General features: G+C 34.5%; 1 protein-coding gene across 6 annotated transcripts in view; it reads left to right on the forward strand.

The window, feature by feature from the left end:
- The window catches only part of LOC144442254 (disks large homolog 1-like), a 190330-nt gene that overhangs the window by 132247 nt on the left and 34671 nt on the right, over window positions 1–23412 (forward strand). For all 6 annotated transcript variants that reach the window (XM_078131542.1, XM_078131540.1, XM_078131541.1 and 3 more), the window contains 7 exons: window positions 158–319; window positions 3223–3273; window positions 6947–7071; window positions 7644–7746; window positions 9363–9566; window positions 10393–10576; window positions 11141–11327. In XM_078131542.1, the coding sequence (XP_077987668.1) occupies window positions 158–319; window positions 3223–3273; window positions 6947–7071; window positions 7644–7746; window positions 9363–9566; window positions 10393–10576; window positions 11141–11327 (1016 nt within the window). The remainder of the gene's footprint in view (window positions 1–157; window positions 320–3222; window positions 3274–6946; window positions 7072–7643; window positions 7747–9362; window positions 9567–10392; window positions 10577–11140; window positions 11328–23412) is intronic.

The raw sequence follows: 23412 nt of genomic DNA on the forward strand, positions 1-23412 counted from the left end.
GCGTGCACACATACACACATACATATGCATGCACCCCCCCACACACACACACGTGCAAACACATACATACACACATGCGCACACACAAACACACATGATTGTCATACAATCTCATATTGTGATAACGTTAACTTATAATCTTGTTTTTTTTATCCAGGCTGCTCCAGCACCTGTACGACTCCATGCAGATCAAGTTAAGGAAGCACCATCACCAGAGGAGTCCTTACCACCCCCACCACAACCACCTGTACCCCCTATCACATCAACTACTATAACTACAGTTAACACTGCACCTCCACCACCTCCACCACAGCCTTATGTAAGTAGACTGGTGTTTATCAATCAATCAATCAATCAATCAATCAATCAATCAACCAAACAATCACCAACCAATCAATCTATCGACAAACAAAATGTGTGTCAGTGCAGTAAGGTTGTACCTGCTATGCAGTTGTATAGGCAGATATGACCTACTGCACTGATGTGACGAAACATAAATCAATCAATCACTCAATCAATCAATCAATCAATCAATCAAGTGAGTTTCTATTCCCTCAGATTCCAATACATTCATCTGTTGAATGATACTGAATAGTCAATCCATAATGATTGTTCGAATAGACAGATCTTCAATTTGATCTCACAGGAAAGTATCTATTTCAATAGTCCCCCCAAAAAAGTATCATGTCGTGTGATAATCAAAACCGAAGTAATAAAAAACGAGTACCCTTTTCACTGAGATTGCCTTTTCACTTTGATGGTCGTTATTTTGTATCAGCATATACAGCAATGGATACAGTATGAATTACAATATAAATGATATTGACTATAGTAGTACAGGTAGGGAATGCCTATCAACACTATATTGTCAGAAATTTCATTAGTGCAGTGTTACTTAGAATTCGTTATCATAGGTTTACAGTTTACATGCTATATTGACAAGTGGTGATAGAAAGCTTGCTAGTTTTATATTGACAAAGTTTTGTCGGTTATAGTGATTTCGTCCTAACTTTGTTCCTAATCTAAGGGAAAATATTTACTATTTGTTATGTTGTAATGCTAATAGTAAAGATACTTATGCACTCACCCTGATCCCATTGTATTGTAGAGCTCATTAATATTAAAAGTAGGTGAAAGGTTTGCGAACGTCAAAGCAAATGTATGCGCAATACATGTAAATCATTCAGAGTTGAAATAATCTGGCAAAATACAGTTTGACCCTGCCGAACAACACAGGTTTTCCCTGGGTATTCCGGTTTCCTCCTGCTTCTTCAACACTAGGGCACTGCTCTTGTGGCAACCATTCAACAAATTTCTAAATTTATTTGGACGAATAAAGATTATTCGTTGACCACTTATTTGCCGTTTTCCAGGCGGTTTAAATTTTAAAAAGTGGGTCCTAGAGAGCTCCTGTTTATCAGCATAATAGCACCCAATTACATGACATGACCTACATTTAGAAAAGACCTTACATGTATTCTACTAAGAACACTTGTGTTTTTATTGATTCAGCTTGAGAAATTGGATACTAATTGCTAGCTATCATGCATAGTTTTTATGCCACTTCAAAGCTTTTCCACTTAATGTATCGATTAAAAACAGTATCGTTCAAATTATACAAGCTGTCTTGCATTCATAGCCAATATTGTAATTGTCAGGTGGTTGTGTTCTAACTTGTTTGATTGGGTATGTAGTCACTGTCTTATATATGGCCGTTTGTATGACAAAATAAAAATAAATGTAAACTGTTTTATTGAAATTCTCACCAATTTTTCTTATTTTACGGAGAAACTTTTGGTGTCAAGATAGTTTTGATGATATTCTTAAAGTTTCGAATCCAAAAGAAAACAAAGTTTTGAAAAAAAATTATGAACATTTCAGAAAATTGTTGTAAAAATATTGTTGGGAAAAAAACATCAGTATTCTGAGCCATAAATGTAGTGATCTGTAGTTTAGATCTTCTTGAGTATTGTATCGAAGGACTTGAATTGTAATGAGTATTTAAATCCAGGTCATAAAATGAACTCCTAGAGTTATAAGTACATATTATGTATATAGAATACCAAATACAGGTTGTTGATATAGCGTTAGAAATATGATTTGAGAAAAAGAAACAAAATACAAATTTTGAATCAAAGATTTTGTGTACGTTGGACCAAAAGGCAAATATCAACTGTTACTGAAGGATGTCTTGAAAAAAATTTGAAAGAAAAAAAGGTATAAATATGAATCTGGACAAATTTGATGAGTGAAAGTTTGAAATGTTATTAATGTAGTTGAAATGATTAAAATGAATGCAGTATATTGTTAGTGGTATGATTTATATTTTGGTGGTGTTTCAGTTTACATTAGTGCAGTATTACAGTTCCAGGGTAGTGTATTCTGTAACATCTCTGGCGTTCCCACTGCAGAAAATAAAATGATGTACTCGCTATCTCACTTGATTTGATAAAGTAGTCATCTGAGACGAAGTATAACAACACAATTTATACATGGTAGTAGGTGATCATTTGTGAACAAGTTATTTCAAGAAATGTCATGTAATGTACTGTATTTTATGCTGTACCTATCCAGTGCCTTAAATAGCATTATACTGTTCTGTTCCTGATTCTCTCTCTCTCTCTCTCTCTCTCTCTCTCTCTCTCTCTCTCTCTCTCTCTCTCTCTCTCTCTCTCTCTCTCTCTCTCTCTCTCTCTCTCTCTCTCTCTCTCTCTCTCTCTCTCTCTCTCTCTCTCTCTCTCTCTCTCTCTCTCTCTCTCTCTCTCTCTCTCTCTCTCTCTCTCTCTCTCTCTCTCTCTCTCTCTCTCCCCCCCCCCTCGTGTCAGTACCTTGAGTACAATTATCAAATGATACAGTATGGGTCCTCAGCTATTCAAGTGGAAAATGACATAATTCCATTACAAACATAGTACATTGCACTATATACTTCATAGACGATAACCCTACATGTACTGTGTAGGCGGTTTGAGGAAAACACTACATTACTACACCATAATAGCTTTGAAGCTTTAGGCTTTAATTGTCTGGGTATTGGTTACCTAGTTACTATGTCGAGACTCCCTAACTAGTACTCTACAACTATGTCATATAGTGTTTATATACTGAATTACTGATGGAATATCATTGTTTAAGGTTAAAACTGTGTGCATATGAGAAATTATATAGTTGTGTCTGCAGTGTGCATTCATTAACTTAATTTGTGGTGTTTGTTGTTATTTGCAGGTTAATGGTGTTGAGGAAGATTGGGAATATCAAGAAATTGCACTACAGAGAGTAAGTGTAGTTGTTGTCAGTAATATCCACTTGCTATCTAGTGTAAAATTGGAGGACATAAAGTGCACAATCTGAGGGCAATTAGTATATATGTATATTAAGTGTATTGATGGGTATTGTTGTCAATTCAAAGATTGGGAATATCAAGTCCTGCCATGAATGTTTTCCTGCCGTTGTCCCAGTGACCCATGTTTCTGATATTGGTAACCCATGCATTTATCCCTGAACTGAAAACAGGACCACGTTGGAAATATGTGTGCTATCAAAATACTTTCATGTCTGTAAATGCAAAATTGTCACACAATCAGCAGTAGTTTGGGTGGTGGGCCACACTTAGCTATAAATTAGGGTAGCCCCCAGTGTGTCCTCTAAGGGACTGCCACATGTCTGTGAATTGCTGTGAGTCAGCAGCGCACTGTGTGTAGCGCCCTCTGTGTCAACTTCAATGTCAGCTTATAAGAATCATAACAAATATGGCGACCACCATGCCACAAGCAGTCGGCAGTGTGTAACAGATGTATTTAAATTTCAAATGTGGTTCATTTATTTCATTTCCAAGTAATCCAAACACTAATAAATACAATTTTACAAGACGTGTGTTTATTATAAAGATTTGAGTTTCCACACATCTATTTAGCCAGTGTCAGTGACATATCAAATCGGCTAGCCCCATGACAAAAATTGGTAGTCTGTGGACATAGGACTACTACTATGTATTACTTTATAGTGCTGAAAGCAATTATGAACATCACAAATAGATTTACATGCTCCTGAAAAAAAAGCAAGCGAACAAGAAAAGAACAACAACAAAAATACAACAACAAAAATGCAAAAATAAGTAGTGACTAAAATGCCTTCTTGTACATGAACACAATGTACCAGTCTGGTAATTAGTAAAAATAAGTAGCGACTAAAATGCCTTCTTGTACATGAACACAATGTACCAGTCTGGTAATTAGTAAAAATAAGTAGTGACTAAAATGCCTTCTTGTACATGAACACAATGTACCAGTCTGGTAATTAGTAAAAATAAGTAGCGACTAAAATGCCTTCTTGTACATGAACACAATGTACCAGTCTGGTAATTAGTAAAAATATGTAGTGACTAAAATGCCTTCTTGTACATGAACACAATGTACCAGTCTGGTAATTAGTAAAAATAAGTAGCGATTAAAATGCCTTCTTGTACATGAACACAATGTACCAGTCTGGTAATTAGTAAAAATAAGTAGCGACTAAAATGCCTTCTTGTACATGAACACAATGTACCAGTCTGGTAATTAGTAAAAATATGTAGTGACTAAAATGCCTTCTTGTACATGAACACAATGTACCAGTCTGGTAATTAGTAAAAATAAGTAGCGATTAAAATGCCTTCTTGTACATGAACACAATGTACCAGTCTGGTAATTAGTAAAAATATGTAGTGACTAAAATGCCTTCTTGTACATGAACACAATGTACCAGTCTGGTAATTAGTAAAAATAAGTAGCGATTAAAATGCCTTCTTGTACATGAACACAATGTATCAGTCTGGTAATTTGTAAAAATTAGTCTTTGAGAACTAGCTGAAGACTGTAAAATCACAAAATTTTCAAGTAGTAAAAACATCTGGGTTTATAATATATTGAGAGTAGTGAACAAACAAAATAAAACACTTAAACTGGTTAACATTGTATATCAAATTGCTATATTATAAATTTTATTTTGAGCTCAACGTAATAAACTAACAAGCTAAACATCATTTAAGTTTACATACAGTGCAGTATTACAGTTCCAGGGTAGTGTATTCTGTAACATCTCTGGCGTTCCCACTGCAGAAAATAAACGATGTACTCGCTATCTCACTTGATTTGATAAAGTAGTCATCTGAGACGAAGTATAACAACACTTGTACCATAACCAAATTAATAATTTTAACTGTCATTATTTGATTTGTATAATATTAGTGCTTATCTTTGTCATTATTAATTTAAAAATTTATCTTTTTAAAAGTGTTATTGCTAGGGTCCTAGATCCCAGAATATTGATATGTGGAAAATTGATACAATTTGTATTTCACAGCAAGACAGATTATGTTAATGTATGACCACAGACATACACAAATGTGTCTTACGAATGACTGTTGAGACAAGTTACTCCCAAACCAGAGTAACCATAGAGTTTCAGCATGGCAGGATGATGTTTTTTTTCAATCTCACACAAGGGTTCTTTTGTTACAAATTATATAAATTAAAATACAAACACTGATAGCATGAAATCATAAAATGATACATTTTATGTCACTGTGAATTTCAACACAAATCAACATCACTGTCAGATGAAACAAGGAAGATTGAAACACAGACTGTTTATTTGTGTTCGCAGTGAGATAAAATGTAACACTTTTTGTGTTCGCAGTGAGATAAAAATAACACTTTATGTGCATGTCTGTTACCAGGGCCTGTATTTTGTATATGCAATTCTTAACAAAAAAATGTATGCCATGTAAAACACATCTTGTTGCATTATTGAAAGTCTTTAGTCTTTCTAGTTTGGTAGTAGAATGATCATTTTACATATTAGCTTCCTTTATACATTCTTTGTCCTTCCACAATGGTTGATCTTTAATATATATTACCTGCGAGTTTATCAACTGTTGAATTCTATTGTGTACAAAACTAAGATTTATAGGAGTGGGTGTTGTTTGCCACCTTGTCTTCCTCTCAATCCTGCGGCACCACTGAACAAAGAAGCAATTCAATGTGTCACATGGGAATAAGAAGTGATTTAGTGTTGCCGGAATTTAGTTCATCAAGCGTTTTATATATATACCAGTGGTTTGATTTTGTTGCTGTGGTTTATAACTGTACATGATGATGTGTGGCTAACAGTATGAATACTAGAAACTGGACTCGGCGAGACTTGGTGAGATTATGCACTACCTTGGCAACTATACTTTCGACAGTATCAGAATGTTGTTTACTACTGGGGAGTTACTGTTGGCGCCATTTTCAGGGTGCGATTTCCGTGTAGGAATTTTTTCAGTTATGCTTGGACACACACAGGGGCATCCCATGATTTGGTAGTGAGCATTGGGGTCTAAGAAGGAATTGGTGTGGGGTAGTGAAGTTCAGTTTCCTTACATGGTATAACGTGAAGCCTTCTAGACAATTCACATAGTGGTTAGAGAAACAATGAAATAATGATACCTGTTGCATGCTTTGCAGTCGATGGATTACCCTTGTAGGCTCTGTATATCAGTGCCAATGCGAGATTTGAGCCAAATGTCTAGATGGGGTCCACTCTAATGCAGTGTCCTTCACCTGAAACCATGCCATCTTGTTCTCAAATACCACAATACCATCTCACTATTTTAATTCGAAAAAGTCACATATTGTGCCATGGTGGTCATCCAAGTGTAGCATTGTCATCTTTCACCTAAACCCATGCTGTTCTGTTCTGTTCTCAAATACCGCGATACCATCTTGCTATTTTAAATTTGAAATGTGGCATTGTGCCATGGTGGTCATCCAATTACAGCATTAATATCTTTCAACTGAAACCCATGCCATCCTGTTCTCAAATACCGCGATATCATCTATTTCATTTTGAAATCTGACATATTGTGCCTTCTTGTTTGTTAGTGTTTATATTACAGCAGAACTAAAGTTGAACATGTTTACCTTGACAGGGAGGAGCTGGCCTTGGATTCAGCATTGCAGGGGGTACTGACAATCCACACATTGGTGAAGATCCCTCTATTTACATTACAAAACTCATTCCAGGTGGCGCTGCAGCTGTCGATGGCACTTTGAGGTTAGTTTGTCATAATAATATTAATAGCTATTATTGTTTTTGCAAAGGTTTGGTATGCCAGTAAAGGAAAGAAAGCTTATCAAATTTGTGAATATTTCCACGATCTGTACTGTAATTTTCAAAACGAACCATATTGAAATACATGGGGAACTGACGATACAAAATATTGCCCAATGCTAGAACCCAGATATGGTTTATGAATTGTACATTCTGATCTGTATCACAAGAGGGCGCTGTTTATATAAAGGTCTGTACAGCTTGCACACTAAAAAAATTGGACACTTTCGAAAGTAAATTTGTAAATTATAATAATCCCCCATATGGTATAGATCCATGTGTACGGTATTACATGTATTGCAAGAGATAAAAATGACAATAAGTCTGTCATTCACAAGTCCCTTTATACCATCATGTTTTTTTCAGAATATGTATAAATTTAAAATATAGTTGTTCATATATTTCCACAACTTGTATTGAGTTGATATCACATACACTACCGCATGGAGTCTGTGACTATTAGAAGTATACTTCATAATGTATTAATTGAATGACTTGTATTTGACTTTATCCAGATTAAATGATATAATAGTAAAAGTAAATGACACAGACACCCTTGAGGTACCACATTCTGTAGCTGTAGATGCACTCAAGAAGGCTGGTGAAGATGTCCGAATGGTAAGTCAATTTTGAATTTAAAGGCCCAGGATACAGTCCCAGGTTCTAGCATTAGTGTTATTTTATCAGTGGAGCCATACGGATTAGATGGCTGACGGTTTTTTCAATGGTTCTGCCTGATAGTTGTTTTGGTACCCAAAGTTTAATCGTGCAGCTTGTCGGAGACAATAACAAATATTATTTAAACAATAATGTATGCCCTCCCAGCCCATAATGGACGAAAGCAAACTTTGAACGACATAATGGGCGAGGCGACAGCCGAGCCCATTATGGAGTGCACAGTTTGCTTGAGTCCATTATGGACTGGGAGGGCATACATTATTGTTATTATTTTATAGTTTTGCCAATTCCAGTGAATTTGTAGACCGAGAAACGCAAAACAACGTATAATATACACAGCGCTGAACATCGTCTGCCATGTTCGGCCCGGAAGCTGAATACTAATCATAGCGACACACGTACGTATACGTACGCGTACACACACATATACACTTCAATGAACTGCTGTGAAGACAAACTTGTTTCATGAATGCGTTGTATTTTTAAACAGTGGAAATGACAATCATAAGTAACAACATACATTTCGAAAAAATACCTAGTCGTACGAAGAAACAGAACAAATAAGCTTGTATTGTTATCCTCGTTCCGGGGCCGCGATGCCCAATAATGGAGTACATTATCAGTAATAATGTACAGCGATGACGTCACAAAATTCACTGGAATTGGTAATGCTATAATATAATACATATTATGTACCAGAGATTACTTGCACCGGTGCCGCATACTCGTGGTATTTGCGCTACAGTGCAATACCGAAAACATTATTGTATACCTGCATGTAAATGATATGCAAATGAAAATGCCATCGTTCATTCTACACGAAAGCATGTGATTCGCATTTATGGAAATTTGTTGTATTGGATAAACGTATGTAATAATTATAGACCCTCATGTCACATGAGTGTTGGTGGTCGATACTTGGGGGTATTTGCACTTGCACTTGCAGTGTTTTCTGCTGCACTTTCACTCGCTACACCCTCGTGAAAGTAAGGGTGCAGAGAACACTGTAAGCACTTGTGCAAATACCCTGAGTACCCACACTGGCACTTATGCCACATGGAGTTCTGTCATAACATGTTGTGAGGTATATATATATTATACGTTAATGCAGTTATGTCATTCCCAGAGTAGTTTATGATATAACATCTCTGGCGTTTTCACTGCAGAAAATAAACGACGTACAACACTTTCTCACTTGATAAAGTAGTCATGTGAGAGTAAGTTGAAGTATAGCAACATTCCACAGAGTAAATTGCCCTGTAATACATGTAGTCAGAATATCGTGGGTGTAGGTGGTATTTTTACAAAATAATATATGCTGTCTGATGGAAGTTATGTTTTCGATAAATCTCTGTCTCCCCAACACTACACTGTAGTCTGGAAGGTATGCTGTGGCATGACACCCTCACACATTGGTCAACCCCATGCATACGAGAAAGGAGGCTGGTGAGGGCGGACCGACACAACATATCTTACAGTCTGCCCCTACACAGAAATTCTCTATTTGATTTTGATAATTTGATGATGATTCATACATTATGTGTAAATTTTCATAGGTCGTACGACGTCGTAAAGCAGTGCCCCAAAACATCCTGACAGTGGAACTTGTGAAAGGAAGTAAAGGGCTAGGATTCAGTATTGCTGGAGGTGTAGGAAACCAGCATGTACCCGGTGATAACGGAATATTTGTGACCAAAATTATAGAAGGTGGGGCTGCACAGCAGGAAGGAACACTTGAAATTGGAGACAGATTGATTAGGGTAGGTCAAGTTAGTAACTCTTTCTGTGTGTAGGATGGATTAAATTAACCAAGCGATAAATAAAGCTATGGATAATCACAGTGTGGAAGTTCTCTTGGGCGAATTCTTTGTATGGCAGCATCAGTAGAGTGTAAAATACACCCATCTTATTGACAGACACATTGCCTGTTCTGTCTGTCTGTCTGTCTGTCTGTCTGTCTGTCTGTCTGTCTGTCTGTCTGTCTGTCTGTCTGTCTGCCTACCTGCCTGCCTGCCTGCCTGCATCTATCTGTGTGTGTGTATATGAGTGTGTGTGTGCGTGCATGCCTGTGTGTGTGCGTACATGCCTGTGTGCGTGCGTGCATGCATGCGTTTCGTGCGTGCGTACATGCGTGCACGTGTGTGTGTGTGTGTGTGTGTGTGTGTGTGTGTGTGTGTGTGTGTGTGTGTGTGTGTCTGCATGTGTGATTGTGTGCATGCCTATGCCTATTACTTTATTACTACCATTATCAGCATTGGGAAAAGCTATAACTTAGTTTGTATTGTGCTCTCCATGGAGTACTTAATTAGTACTATTGTAAAAAGCAACATGTATGTAATGTTCCCACCTGTATGCATTGAAAACTGGTCATCGTTGTGAGCCAACATGTGGCCAGAGTTGGAATCTCGTTTGGGGTGGTCTCATACACAGAGCCTCCAGTGAGTCAAAGTGTGTAACTGAGACTAGATGTAGACATGTTTATTGTCATGTCTGTAGAATAAAGTATTTAGAAAAGACCAACATCATTGTGTGGACGACTTCAAAATATGGAATAATACAAAAGCCCACTAATTTGTATTGTCATAGGTTGGAGAGGGAAACCTGGAAGAAGTATCACATGAAGAAGCCGTTGCTGCATTGAAAGCCACGTCTGAACACGTTGTATTGATGGTAGCCAAATCACTTACACCAATACCTAAAGTTTTCAACAACGAAAGTCCACCACACCCACCTGATATCTCAAATATTAGTCAAACAAGTTCACAGAATGGTAAGTCACGATACAGCTATTTCACAGAGGAGTGCATTATTCACCAAAAGTGTAAAATGCAAATATCAGGTTTTGAGGTGATTATGTTTAGTGCAGTATTACAGTTCCAGGGTAGTGTATTCTGTAACATCTCTGGCGTTCCCACTGCAGAAAATAAAATGATGTACTCGCTATCTCACTTGACTTGATAAAGTAGTCATCTGAGACGAAGTATAACAACATGCATAATAATCAGAATATCATGTATTTGAACTCAGAATTGTCCTTGTATTGAATAGTGCAAGCTGTGCCTTCTAAAAAATAAAGTACATTAAATATGCAGCTGTTGTATAAAAATATAGCTCTCACTCGAAAAATATTGAAGAAATTTTAGGTTTAACCAAGCAAAAAATGCCCCAACAGTGATAAGAAACTCTATACGTACAAATGTACAATGTTGTAATGTGAAGAAAATATAGCGCCCTCATTAGGCCAAATATGGACAGTGTTGTACACACTGGTTCAAATCTCCATAACAGTGTATGAATTTTGTCTCACTTGATTCATCTCAATTTTATTTGACAGTTTATCAACACACACCACCCTCCGTCAGGAGTGATCATTCGGCACCCCCACTCCAGGCACCTCCTCCCCCTCCACCAACAAATAACCTTCCACCTGAAGTGACGTACTCCAGAGTTGAAAAGACCCATACATATTCTACGAGTACACCCAAACCATACACAGTAGCAGATGGTGATGACTTCCCAAGGTAAGGACACATAGCTATGTTTTGTTTGTCAACAGAATTCTCCAGCTGAAACACTCAAATCATTGACAGTTGAGAAGGCGATGAAAGTTCAACGTTGATGAAGAAAGTTTTGAGGTGTTTATGTTTAATAGTGCAGTATTACAGTTCCAGGGTAGTGTATTCTGTAACATCTCTGGCGTTCCCACTGCAGAAAATAAAACGATGTACTCGCTATCTCACTTGATTTGATAAAGTAGTCATCTGAGACGAAGTATAACAACATGCATAATAATCAGAATATCATGTACTTTAACTCAGATTTGTCCTTGAATTGAATAGTGCAAGCTCTACCTTGGCCAGAGTTGTAAGCCAAAATGTCACTTTGGGTCAGATATACAGTGTGTGATGGAATGATGGACAGGTTGTATGTATAACTCTAGCACTAGATTTTGGTTTAGCAGGATTTTTACCTGTACTACAATTTACCGTTTTTGAAATAGAGATATATATACCGATATATATATTGGAATTGGGGTCATGGCTCTCTGTTTCAATGTTACATTTATGGTGGCACACTGACAGACTCTTGTTTGTAAGTCAATATATTGCAAAAGACTGTTAAATATGGCAAATGTTTGTTAGTACAATGGATGAGGATTGGGTATTTATTTTGGATTTTTAATAAATAAAACAATTTTATCGTGGCTTCCTACTTGAAAAATCAATATGAAACAACATTGACTAAGTCTGTGTTTGTAACTCGATACATTGCAAAAAGCTAAAGAATGTGTAAAAAAAAAAGTTTGCTATTGTTATATGGTCACTTTAAAATAGGAAAGATCACAGTCTGTTGTCATGTACTTGATATACTTTAAACATATGTTGACAAAATGACCTTGTTTATTGAAATATGTATTATCCATGTTGGGCTAAAAATAATCCAGAAAGGTAAAAACAATGGTAGGGTAGAAATTTAATCAATACACACAATATAATTTGATGAACTGAGAGCATTGTTTTAATTCTTGTAAGGTCATCAGTGGAGGTCACTGTATCTTGTTTCTATTAAAAATTGACTGTTGATAAGCATATTTTATTAATTTGAAAATAGATAATTCATACGTAACTCATGGCAAAGGTAGATAAGTACGAAAAGTAATCTCTTGAAAAGTTCTCCTTTTTTTGTCTCCTGGGATTTCTCAACTTTTCATTGTTGAATCGACATTGAATAACGTTTTTTGTGTGCTTATGTTATTATGAATCTTCAAAGAAAATAGTCAATGAAAGAGACAGGAGAAATATCAACTTTTTTATATAATTTATGTTTTCATATTGAGAAGACATCCACTTGTTAGTAAAGGTACTCAACAGTAATAATATTTGGTGTTTTCATATTTTGGAAGAAAATAATCAATCAAATTGGGTCGGGGAGGACTCACTACATTTATATGATTGAACCTTTTTTCTGCGTTCTTCTTTTGTATTGAGAAGACATGCATAAGTTACAAGTAAGTGTGTTTTAGGACAAATTTACATGTCTGCAGTTTCTTGAAGATTCCGATGTCAAGGATGATATTTGAGGGCATCCCAAAGTATTTTCACTGCATTATAAATGTAGTTTGCCTAAATTTGATTGTTTAGGTCTAGCAACTACGAGTGATCATGAATATATTCAAGTTAAATGGAATGATATTTATTCTTCAAATCAAACCAAAATTAACAGAAATGTTAAGGTCTGGACTGTGACCATATAAAATCTGAACACTGTGTTGTGGTGTTTTACAGGGACATTTTAGTGCATTTTCATAAAATTGAGTTAGAAGTAGCATCAATGGTTTTACAAAGTAGTCTTCACAGGTAATCATAGTAGACAATGTTGTGTTTTTTATGTCAGCTGTGTTTACTTACTGAGCTAAAAATAGAAATATGGGACATCCTCCATGTCAGTTAGAGAGCCCTCTTGAGTTGAGAAGTGTCATATGTTTTGACAGGTGAGTGAGATCTCAACTCTGCTAATAGGTTTAGTTGGACCTGTTTCAAGGCAAGTGTTCTTTTGGTGACAGGTAAGTGGCTATTTTAGGCCAGGAAAAAAGTCCCTGTAGATGTGTTAGCTTCTCTGTGTTTGAAATTGTAGAGTTTCTGTTGATGTGTATCATATAATGCTAGTGTATGCATTAGTACCAAATGATGTCAACGTACACAGTTCAGAACAGTATTGAATTCAACATTCTAAAAAATTGCTGTTTGTGCTTGAAATTGGTTTGTATTTTCACTTTCAATCAAGATCAACAAATTTTCTTTTCAGAATAGCTCAAATCAATCAAAAAATTTGGTTTTGGAATTTACACTCATTTTTTTATACATATAATTTAAATTGTAAAATATCCAAAACTGAAGAGAAAAAAACATTAATTTTCTGAAAGTTATTTAGAGAAAACATATCAAGATAATTTATGAAATATGAAGAGAGTATTTTGGTATCTAACCTGTAAATATTGACGATTTATAAAAATGAGTCTGGATTTTTGAGTAGTGTAGTATTACCTAAGTATTGATTCTGTATTGTTATTCGGTAGAAATAGGAATTTTAAGTATGTTATTGTCCTGATTATAATAAGTCACCGGAATTAATTTGATTACATGAATATTAGAATGGCTCGTTGTAAAGTAAAGGTACAAATTAATACGGCTTGTTGTATAGTAAAGGTACAAATTAAATGAAACGTGAAATATGGTGAATGCATTTGTTCAATTCTCTCTGACGTGTAGTAATGCGGGGTGGGATGTTTTAAAATCAAAATATACAAATTTTATTTCAGGCAACTCTCAGAATTAGTCCAGGTTCTAGACCCTCTGATAATTCTGCTAGCTTTTAAAATTGACCACAGGTCACATAACACCAAAGGCACTGTCGAAGGCTTGCTGCATACTAGTGATACTGTCGTCCTTGGACTTTGTTTGGCAACCTTCCAAGTGCAGATCCGAGGTCTTGTTAGAAGACTATCTCAGAACTTGAAATATGGCTGATATTTTGTTCCATTTTTCTGTGAACTGCAAGGTCTTGTTAGAAGACTAACTCAGAACTTGAAATATGGGTGATATTTCTCTCTGTTTCTACCGAAACTGTTTGTATAGAGTTGAAAAGTTTGCATGTTTTATAGATACATGTAAATTTTATGTTAGTCAGACTGGGATACCTTTATTTTTCAAACTCAAGTAACACACTCTTACAGCCTAGAATAAAGATGTGAATTTGAATTTATAAGTTAAAATTTATACTAAGTACAGATTGAAATACAAGGTATAAACTTATATTTACTTGTGATTACAAAGATTTGACTGATATTTGATATGCCCACAAACAAAATTACGTATGAAATAATGGTATTTCAATGTTTTGACTTTTGTCTTTCATTCAATTGTGTTTCTTGTTTTTCTTCAAATAAGCAAATTAAGAAAATTTAACTAGTTTGTGCTTGATTGTCAGTACACATATGTAGTAAACGTGTCTAGACATTGTAGTAATGATATAAAGTAAATTGATAAATTCCATTCGAAATAATTTCTTATTATAATTGAGTTTATTGGAATGTGAATTGTTATTTCTGTTACTATAAGTGAATACTTTGCAATGAAATCTTAATGATAATGATGTCTGTAGTCGACTAAGTCGATTTATTGTTATCATAAAAAAATGGTTAGGTAATATTGTTATTTCAACAGCCTGTTCCATATTAGTGTTCACTGGCTTTTATTCGATGCAACCTTCAAATACTCTGGAGCTGTTCTATGGAACAGTCTACCACCACATACTAAGCAGTGCAAAACAATTCCTACTTTTAGGAATAGGTACATAAATCATCTTATGTCAGAGAGGATAACTTCTAGTTTGGTGTAACTGGATGGCGGTGTAAATTTTGTCTGTTGTTGATAGTTGTTGTTTTCATTTTGTTGTCTTGTTAAACTTTGCTTCCGCATTGTTTGTACTTTCTTTTTGTGTGGTATGTAATGTTATTGGTGAGGTGGAAATCAGCTGTTGTTGTTTCCTGGCTACCCTGTTCTTAAATAAATTCTACTACTACTACTACATACAGAAACCAATAAGAAAATGCATATTCTGCACAGTTTGTTTCCAGTGATATTTTGTTTTGAAGAATACACCTAACCGTTACTAGAAATGGTTCTATCATTTTAATTAGGTAAACAACCTATTTGGTATTTATTGATGTTACTATGTACACTTGCTTGATGTCTGTATGTAAACAAATAAACAGTCTGGATTGTTTATTAGTGCGTCAACGAATTACAAATATGTGGGATGTCGATAAGGTTGGATGACACGGTGAGGATATATGCTTCAGTGACTGTAGTATGAAGAAATTAAAAACAAAAAAGAAAATTCTGATGATTAAAATAGCTTTTTACGTACCATTACTTGGACTTTTAATTGATTTTGTCAAATTGGAAATGAATATGTGAAACTGATCATTCTCTTTGATTTTGACATACTTGAAGCGAAGGATGATTTACTAAATGTGTCATTATCACCACTCAGAATATAATATTTCATTTTGGAAATTGATTTCATTGTGGTCGTGAAACTTTGTATGGTAAATATCTGAAATAGATAGTCTTTCGGAAATGCAATCACAAAGTCTAGACTAACCTGAATATGTGGATAAATTGACCGTAATTTGATTGATGAAATGTTAATCACCGTTCAAATTTTTTAATTTCATTTGAGAAAGTGGTTAATTTTTGTGTAAAATATGTGAAAGTGATAGTTTTCGGAAATGTATTCACAAAGTCTAGACAAATCTAAATGTGTGGAAAATTCCTAAATGTCCGGAAAACAGAAGCTATCATATCATTTCATCAATTGATTTCATTTCAGAAGAATCATGTATAATAGATATATGAAACCGTCTGCGCTCTAGAATGTTGTCATGAAATCCCGACATGCCGGGATTCCCGATATCGATTACTAACTGTATGATAACCACAGCGAGGAGGCTACTGTCACAGAGCTTAAGTTTGTGAATCGATTATTTCAAAGTGGAAATATCTACATTGAATATTTGTAAGTGATAGTCTAGCCGAATGTTAAATTGTGATAATATAAAAAGTATGGTTCCTGAATTTTTTAGGATGGATTCTTAAGTGTGTGATAAACAGGCCAACAAATACGCCATAATGTGAATCATTTACGTATGGATTTTCTTTCACATGTTTTAAGTTTTTGTTTAAATTGATTTTATCAAAAGGTGAAATGTGTAATTTAGTGTTGATATTTTTGTCCAGATGCAATAATGGGGGAAGATTTTGATTGTTTTGTTGTACAGTGTGGAAGTGATAACAAGATAATCATAAATTTTAGCAGTAAATTATTTGAATGTAATGATCAACAAAACAATATAATTATGGTGGATAATTTCATTTTCAAAGTTGAATTCATTAAAGGTAACCAAATAAATTGTTGTTTTATGGATTATACCATGTACTAGCCAAGTTGAACTATAAATATGGAATATATACTCTGGTCATATGACATCATGACAATGCGCATCTGCTGTGTTCAAATATGAGTCAAAACATTCAAAATTGCCAATTACTTTCCCAGATTTAAAAAAAAAACATTACTGCCAATGGTATAATTATATTATTCTCCAATATTTTTGTTCGATCAGCTGGAAAATACTTGTGACCTAAGGGTTGTAACTACTCATCTAGCGACTACAACAAAGCCCCCTTAGGTCACTCATATTTTCCTTGGCTGAACGACAGAAAACATATTGGGGAATTACATCTAATTACACCATATACAAGCCAAATTATTGTTTTTGAACGGAAAATACCCGATGTGCAGTAACTCAGTGACAAGGCCCCCTAGGTCACTTGTAATTTTCCTTGACTGAATGAATGAAGAAAAATGTTCGGGGCATAGTATGTGATTATTTGTGAATGATGCATTCAAAACTCAGATCAACCTGAATTTCAAGGATGAATTACTGAATAACTTCATTTAAATGTGACAGTTTTAGCGGGTCGTGATCAGTCAAAAGTTACGCTATACCGACATTTCGGGGATATGTTGCAGTAAGCCAAGATATGTCACAGTAAAATGTGAAGAACATACATGTTAAGAGAATGGAAATTGAGACAAGTTGATGTTATTCCCCAATATTTTTCTTCATTATAGCCAGGAAAATGCAAGTGACCTAAGGGGACTTGTTACTACGAGTCGCGAGATGTATAGTGACAAAATCTTTAGGTCATGAGTATTTTCCAGCTGTATGAAGAAAAATATTGGAGAAGAATATTAATTATTTCTCCTCAAGCATGATTTATGAAAAATTAGGAAAAATAATGGCAATTTGGAACATTTTGATTCATATTTTGAACAGAGCGACTCTAAGTTAGACACAGTTTGTTGTGATATAGTAAAACCAGGGTATATAATCCATATTTTTTGTTCACAGACAATAACTTGGCTTGCATGAGTATGGTATAGTTGGCTAGATAGTTGACAGATTAAGGTATAGTTGTGTGATACATGTACATAACATACTAAATTGGCAAATACAGCCATATCACACCTGAGTTTGGGGATTAAAATTGATAATTTATATTTAAATATGCAGAACACATTAGAGGACTTACAGACTGGCTTTGCTGTGTTCTGAATGTAATTGTTTTAATAAAGTGTTACGTGATCGAAAAACAGTTACCCGCAATGAAATAACTACTGACCTTAAAATTTTTAGGGATAATCTACAAAATGACTAAATTAATAAATAACATGTTTCTGCATGTATGGATAGGAAGGGCCATGAAGTGTTTTGGTTTACTACATACAATGTAGCTGTATAGAAAATATAAAGTAATGCAAGGCAATGATATATTGAGTGGATAAATTTAGTTGCAGTAATGAAATAACCCTGCAGAACCTATACCAGGCCTCATTGGTCCAATCCACGGATATTACTAGATATTTTTAACCGCATGCATACTAAATAGTCGTCGAGCTGTTCATTTGTCTCAGTGCACTAAACATGTATTATGATTTGTGTGTGCCTAGCGGACAGTAGACTCTCTGATATTGATCCGTTCACCAGTGTGGTAATATTATCTACTGAGTGTTTCCTTGTATAGCTGGACAGTAAGTTAGTATTGTTTTCTGTTGTAACAGTTATAGTTAGAGGGCTGTATTAGGGTTAATGAATAGTTTATTTGTATGTGAGAGGTAGATTTGATGTCAGGGAAACTGCTAATGGAGATTGATTGGGAGACTGCATATATGGGATCATCTCATGGGTGAAATATCATTGCAGTTTAGTACCGGTTTGCATCATGGCATGAATAATTCATGACTTGTATCGCTACGGTAGCATGTGTAATCACGGTGGCAGCCATCTTGCGTTTTTTTTTTGTATGTACAATAACTGTCCCTGTGTGGGACTGCTCAGTCTGAGTGGTTACCGTGGCATTTAGGTTGAGAGCACAGCTTGTTGGTGGTTTCCCTGGATTTGTAACCGCATCACTTCAGTGTCAGCTGGTTATTGTGTGATCACTGAGTTCTTTATTTGAAATGTATGGGATGTATAAGTAACAATGTGCAGGTAGGGAGTACAAACATTCTATTGTTCTTCATCAGTGCACTCAGCATGTAGCTGTAGTGTCAGATGACAGTGGGCAAATAGAGGCACAGTTTGCTATTTCTTATTTCAAATTTGTCATCAAGTATTGGTATCGCAAAGACAGAAATGCACCTATGGTTTGATTTCTCTAATCAATTATAAATCAGTTCTTATATATATATCATATATGTGCTTAGTTTAAGTTGCCACTGTATTACCCAAGGACTGTGGGGATTATAACCTTTCCAATATATTGCCGTTTACATATTTATTTTACCTATTCGCTTGTTCTATACTTTTGTATTAATTGCCAAGCTTAGGAATATTAATTGCATTTTTTGTGGTTTTTGTGGTGAATTGTTGTAGACACGTATATGTCTCCGTTACTTGATGAGTTAAGTTGAGGTTCATTTGCCATTTATGTTACCTATTTACAATACAGGTGTGTGAAAGGTACTTTATATTTTATTGATCATTATTATGCAGTGTAGAAACAAACATTTCACTTGGTTAATATTTTGTCTTGTTTTGTTTAAATTCACTGATTTAGAAATCTAATCCGAGATTCCTGATTTTAGGACAATTTGCTGTGGAAATATAAAATTGTTGAAATACCCAACTGATAGATTGAGTCTTTTGAATATTGACTGTGCATTAATAGAATATTACGATGTGCAAAATTGTCTCTTCTCTCTTATTTTCTAAATCTTGTATCTACATTTATATGTCAGTGAGAGTATATCATTTTCGGATCATTTTGGTCTCGTTATGAAAAAAGTGTATGTGGATTCTCACTTGTTCAGGTGATCGCCACAGTCAAGTAACATTAGATATATTGCAGTATATGAAATACAGTAGAATACCATGGACTACGCGGAGTTCTCATCGTCCTCATAAAAAATGTAATCTTCACTTTAATCGCAGCACTAGGACCATTAATCTAGTTGCTCTCAGGCTGTTTTCTACAAATTGCAAGTCACTTCTTGTATATTATCCACACCGGTGAATTTTATAGAATTTTAGCAAAGATAGGAAATATAAGATATAGGAAAGTACAGATTTTTTTGCCATCATTTTCGTGGCTTGATATCTGAAAGTGGAAATTATGTTTTAGTCGTAGAGCTAAATAATCGTCATGGTTTCAGAAGGTTTGATGGAAATTGTATGTCAGTTTTGGTATGAACAGCAGGTGATTTCCTACCATTATCAAACACTGCTACAGGTTCAACAGAGGTAATGTAATATAAATATATGAAATGCTAAAATTGACAGATTTTTCTCTTCACTTTTTTTCTGTCTCAAGAATTGTAATCCTTTGCTTAAATCTCATCTAAAGGTTTTGATCGGGATGATTCCGGATGCTATAATCCGGGAAATCGTAACTCAGCCTGTGTATGTGTACAGGTAAATCGCCACATAAACTGTATAGTCAATTTTACTGCCCCCAAAAAAGTACACCTCAGTGATCGGTTCAAGAAATATTCGTCCTATATGTGTATAGGTGAATTGCCAATGCCACGGTTCTGTGCAAGATGTTTATTGACTGAGTATAGTTGTAAATGTGTAGAAGTCATAAACTACATAGTCAGTTTTACTGCCCCCAAAATCAGTGATCTGAACAAGAAATATTAAACGTAACAGTTTTAGAGTGGTCAAAACAGAAAATACTAGTTTAGTTCTTATAGTATACTGAATTAGTTTCCCTCATCTTTTAAGTTCAACACACTTTAAGACAGTAGTTGAATGTTAATTACTATCAGAGATGTTCAATGATACACCTGCATCTGAGTGCAAATATCTAATTTCCATTGGGCCAAAAATTCTTATAAATGAAACGAGAGAAAGTAATGTTTAATTGCCGCCACTTTCGGTGAATATTATAGCAATGCTTCTCACCTTGGATAGAAACATTTTGATTAAAAATAATCTATTTTCCTTTGGGTCCGAAATTTTCTTATAAATAGACTGATGTAGAAATAGTAATCAATAATATGAACCTCTCTCAGATTTGAAATAATCTATTTTGCTTCAGTTCAAAATATCTAATAATAAAATCAGAATTATGATCAAGCTGAACTGTTATTATAAGTGTCTGTTTTGATGAAAGAAATTTTAGAGTCAAAATAATCTATTTTCCTTTGGGTCCGAAATTTAAAAAAAAATAAAGTCCAACATTGTAATCAGTAATACAAACATTTCTAAGTATTAAGTGCATTTTTCTTCTGCAAAAAATTTCTGAAAATAAACTCAAGAAATAAAGTGAATATTTTGATGAAACGTAGAGAGTCAATAACTTGATCAATTCTCCTTTAGATTCAAAATTTGTGTGAGATTTGTAAGTAGTATTATAGACATTCGTTTCCAATATTTCTGAAAATAAAATAAGTAGAATGAGATCACTAAATTCTTGTTTAAAAAACAAAACAAAAACAAAACAATACTCCATGCTTGTAATATGAACTGTATAAGATTCCGAATGATTTGGTTTCCCCTTCATTACAAAATTCTTGTAAATAAAATGCAAGATTTTAATCACGACTAATTGTTATCTTAAGTGAAAGCTAACACCAGTGAAAATAAGACACTTCTATAATATATGTGAAATATGTGAATAGTTAAGGCCATAATGAATTAAATGTTAGACTCACAATTACTGCGTAAGGCCATATAAAAGAAATAGCGTGTTTTCGACAACCTGACCGAACCTAGTTTAAGCCTCCAACCCTAAACATTTGTTTTGCATGCAAAAACGTTAAATGGTAACAATTTACTTCTATTTCAGTGTATACCTTCATGCCTTTGCTTCATGTGTGGTCACTTTGTTTTTAAAAAATCATATTCCAGAGAGAAACTGAGTCTAGACTGTAACACTAGTGTGCATAATTTGTTCGTCTACTGAACTATAATTGCCTTCATTTACTTCGTTTACACATCATCAAACTCTCATGGAAATATTATGACCGACGAGTATCTTATTTTTGGACGAAGTAATTAAAAACAAATTTAGGTAAATTGAAATAAAATTCCGACCTACCTACCCTATTTTCTGAAGTCATGTTATCAGACACAAACATTTTTTTTAATTTAGCCCTAAATCCAACAACTACTGTAGTGTGTGGTGTTCTTGATTAGACTGTGTCACTACACCTAAATATAATCACATTTTCCAACTTCATTATTTTTTTCTCCAATCACTTCATTAACCGTTATAACGGCAAAGATTTGTACAGCTCAAGGAGAGGTTTGGTTTACCAATAGCACTTGACATGCGATTCGGTCGTATGACATAGATGTCAGCTCTAGTGTGAAAATGCAGCTGGAATTAGTAGGACAAAACTGGTGATTTATGAGGGCTTTATGTATACAGGGTCTTGTCAATTAACTGCTTATTTATTCATTGATGATCCAGTGTGTGTGTGTACGACAGTGATTGCTAATAGCCTGTGTAATACCAGTATTCTTGAACTATATATAGCCTGAACATATTTGACGCCCATTGCATTGATTTGAAATGCTGATTTAAGCATATTAACGCAGGTAAGGAACAAGTCTAACGTATATTTTATTTTGTTGAATTCTTTGAATTTCAATATCAATTTTGTAACGTTTTTAAGTTTAACAATATTAGTATTCAAATAACAGAACAGCGTTATTGAACTTTATACTTGATGCCCCATTTCACAAATTTAAATACTGATATAATTGTATTAACGCAGGTAAGGAACAAGTCTAATGTATATTTTATTTTGCTGAATTCTTTGAATTTCAATATCAATTTTGTGATGGTTTTTAGTTTAACAGTAATAGTTGAAAAGACAGTTTTATTACTAAACAATTAGTATGTCTGTTGCTGAATGTACTTGACATCCATTTGCATTTCACAGATTTAATGCTAATACATAATTGCAACCCAAATGTAAACTTAATAATGAGGTAGCTGTGGCTGACTTTGTTGAATTGTTTGATTTTTAATATCAATATATTGGGGTTAAATTTAACGATAGTAGTGTTGAAATGACCACATTTATTGAACTTTTATTGCTGAATGTTCTTAATAAGTGACACCCATTTCATGTATTAATATATGAATATATTAAATTGCAACTCTAACCTAAACTCAGATTTAGTAAGTATGTCAAGGTAGAAAAAAACTGCTTTATTACAAAGTGAATATGTTTGACAATTTCAATGTTTTAGGTTGGAATGAAGTAATGTTGAATTGTCAATAGCCTTCCAATAATCTTCACCTGACTGTACCCTGGCTTGATATATAAAAAACTGCTATTTTCATGTTTAACTTCTTACTTCGATGTCAGAACACACAGTCACAGAAGATGTTATGTATGTAAATAGGTCAGTAAGTCGATGATCAGTAATAGAGAGAAATGATCTTCATAATGCCTGAAAAGACACAATCAGGCAGAAAATAACGTCCCACCTTGAATATTGCAGCATAGAATGATTAAGTA

This window comes from Glandiceps talaboti, chromosome 11 (genome assembly GCF_964340395.1).
Source record: "Glandiceps talaboti chromosome 11, keGlaTala1.1, whole genome shotgun sequence".
Lineage (NCBI taxonomy): Eukaryota > Metazoa > Hemichordata > Enteropneusta > Spengelidae > Glandiceps > Glandiceps talaboti.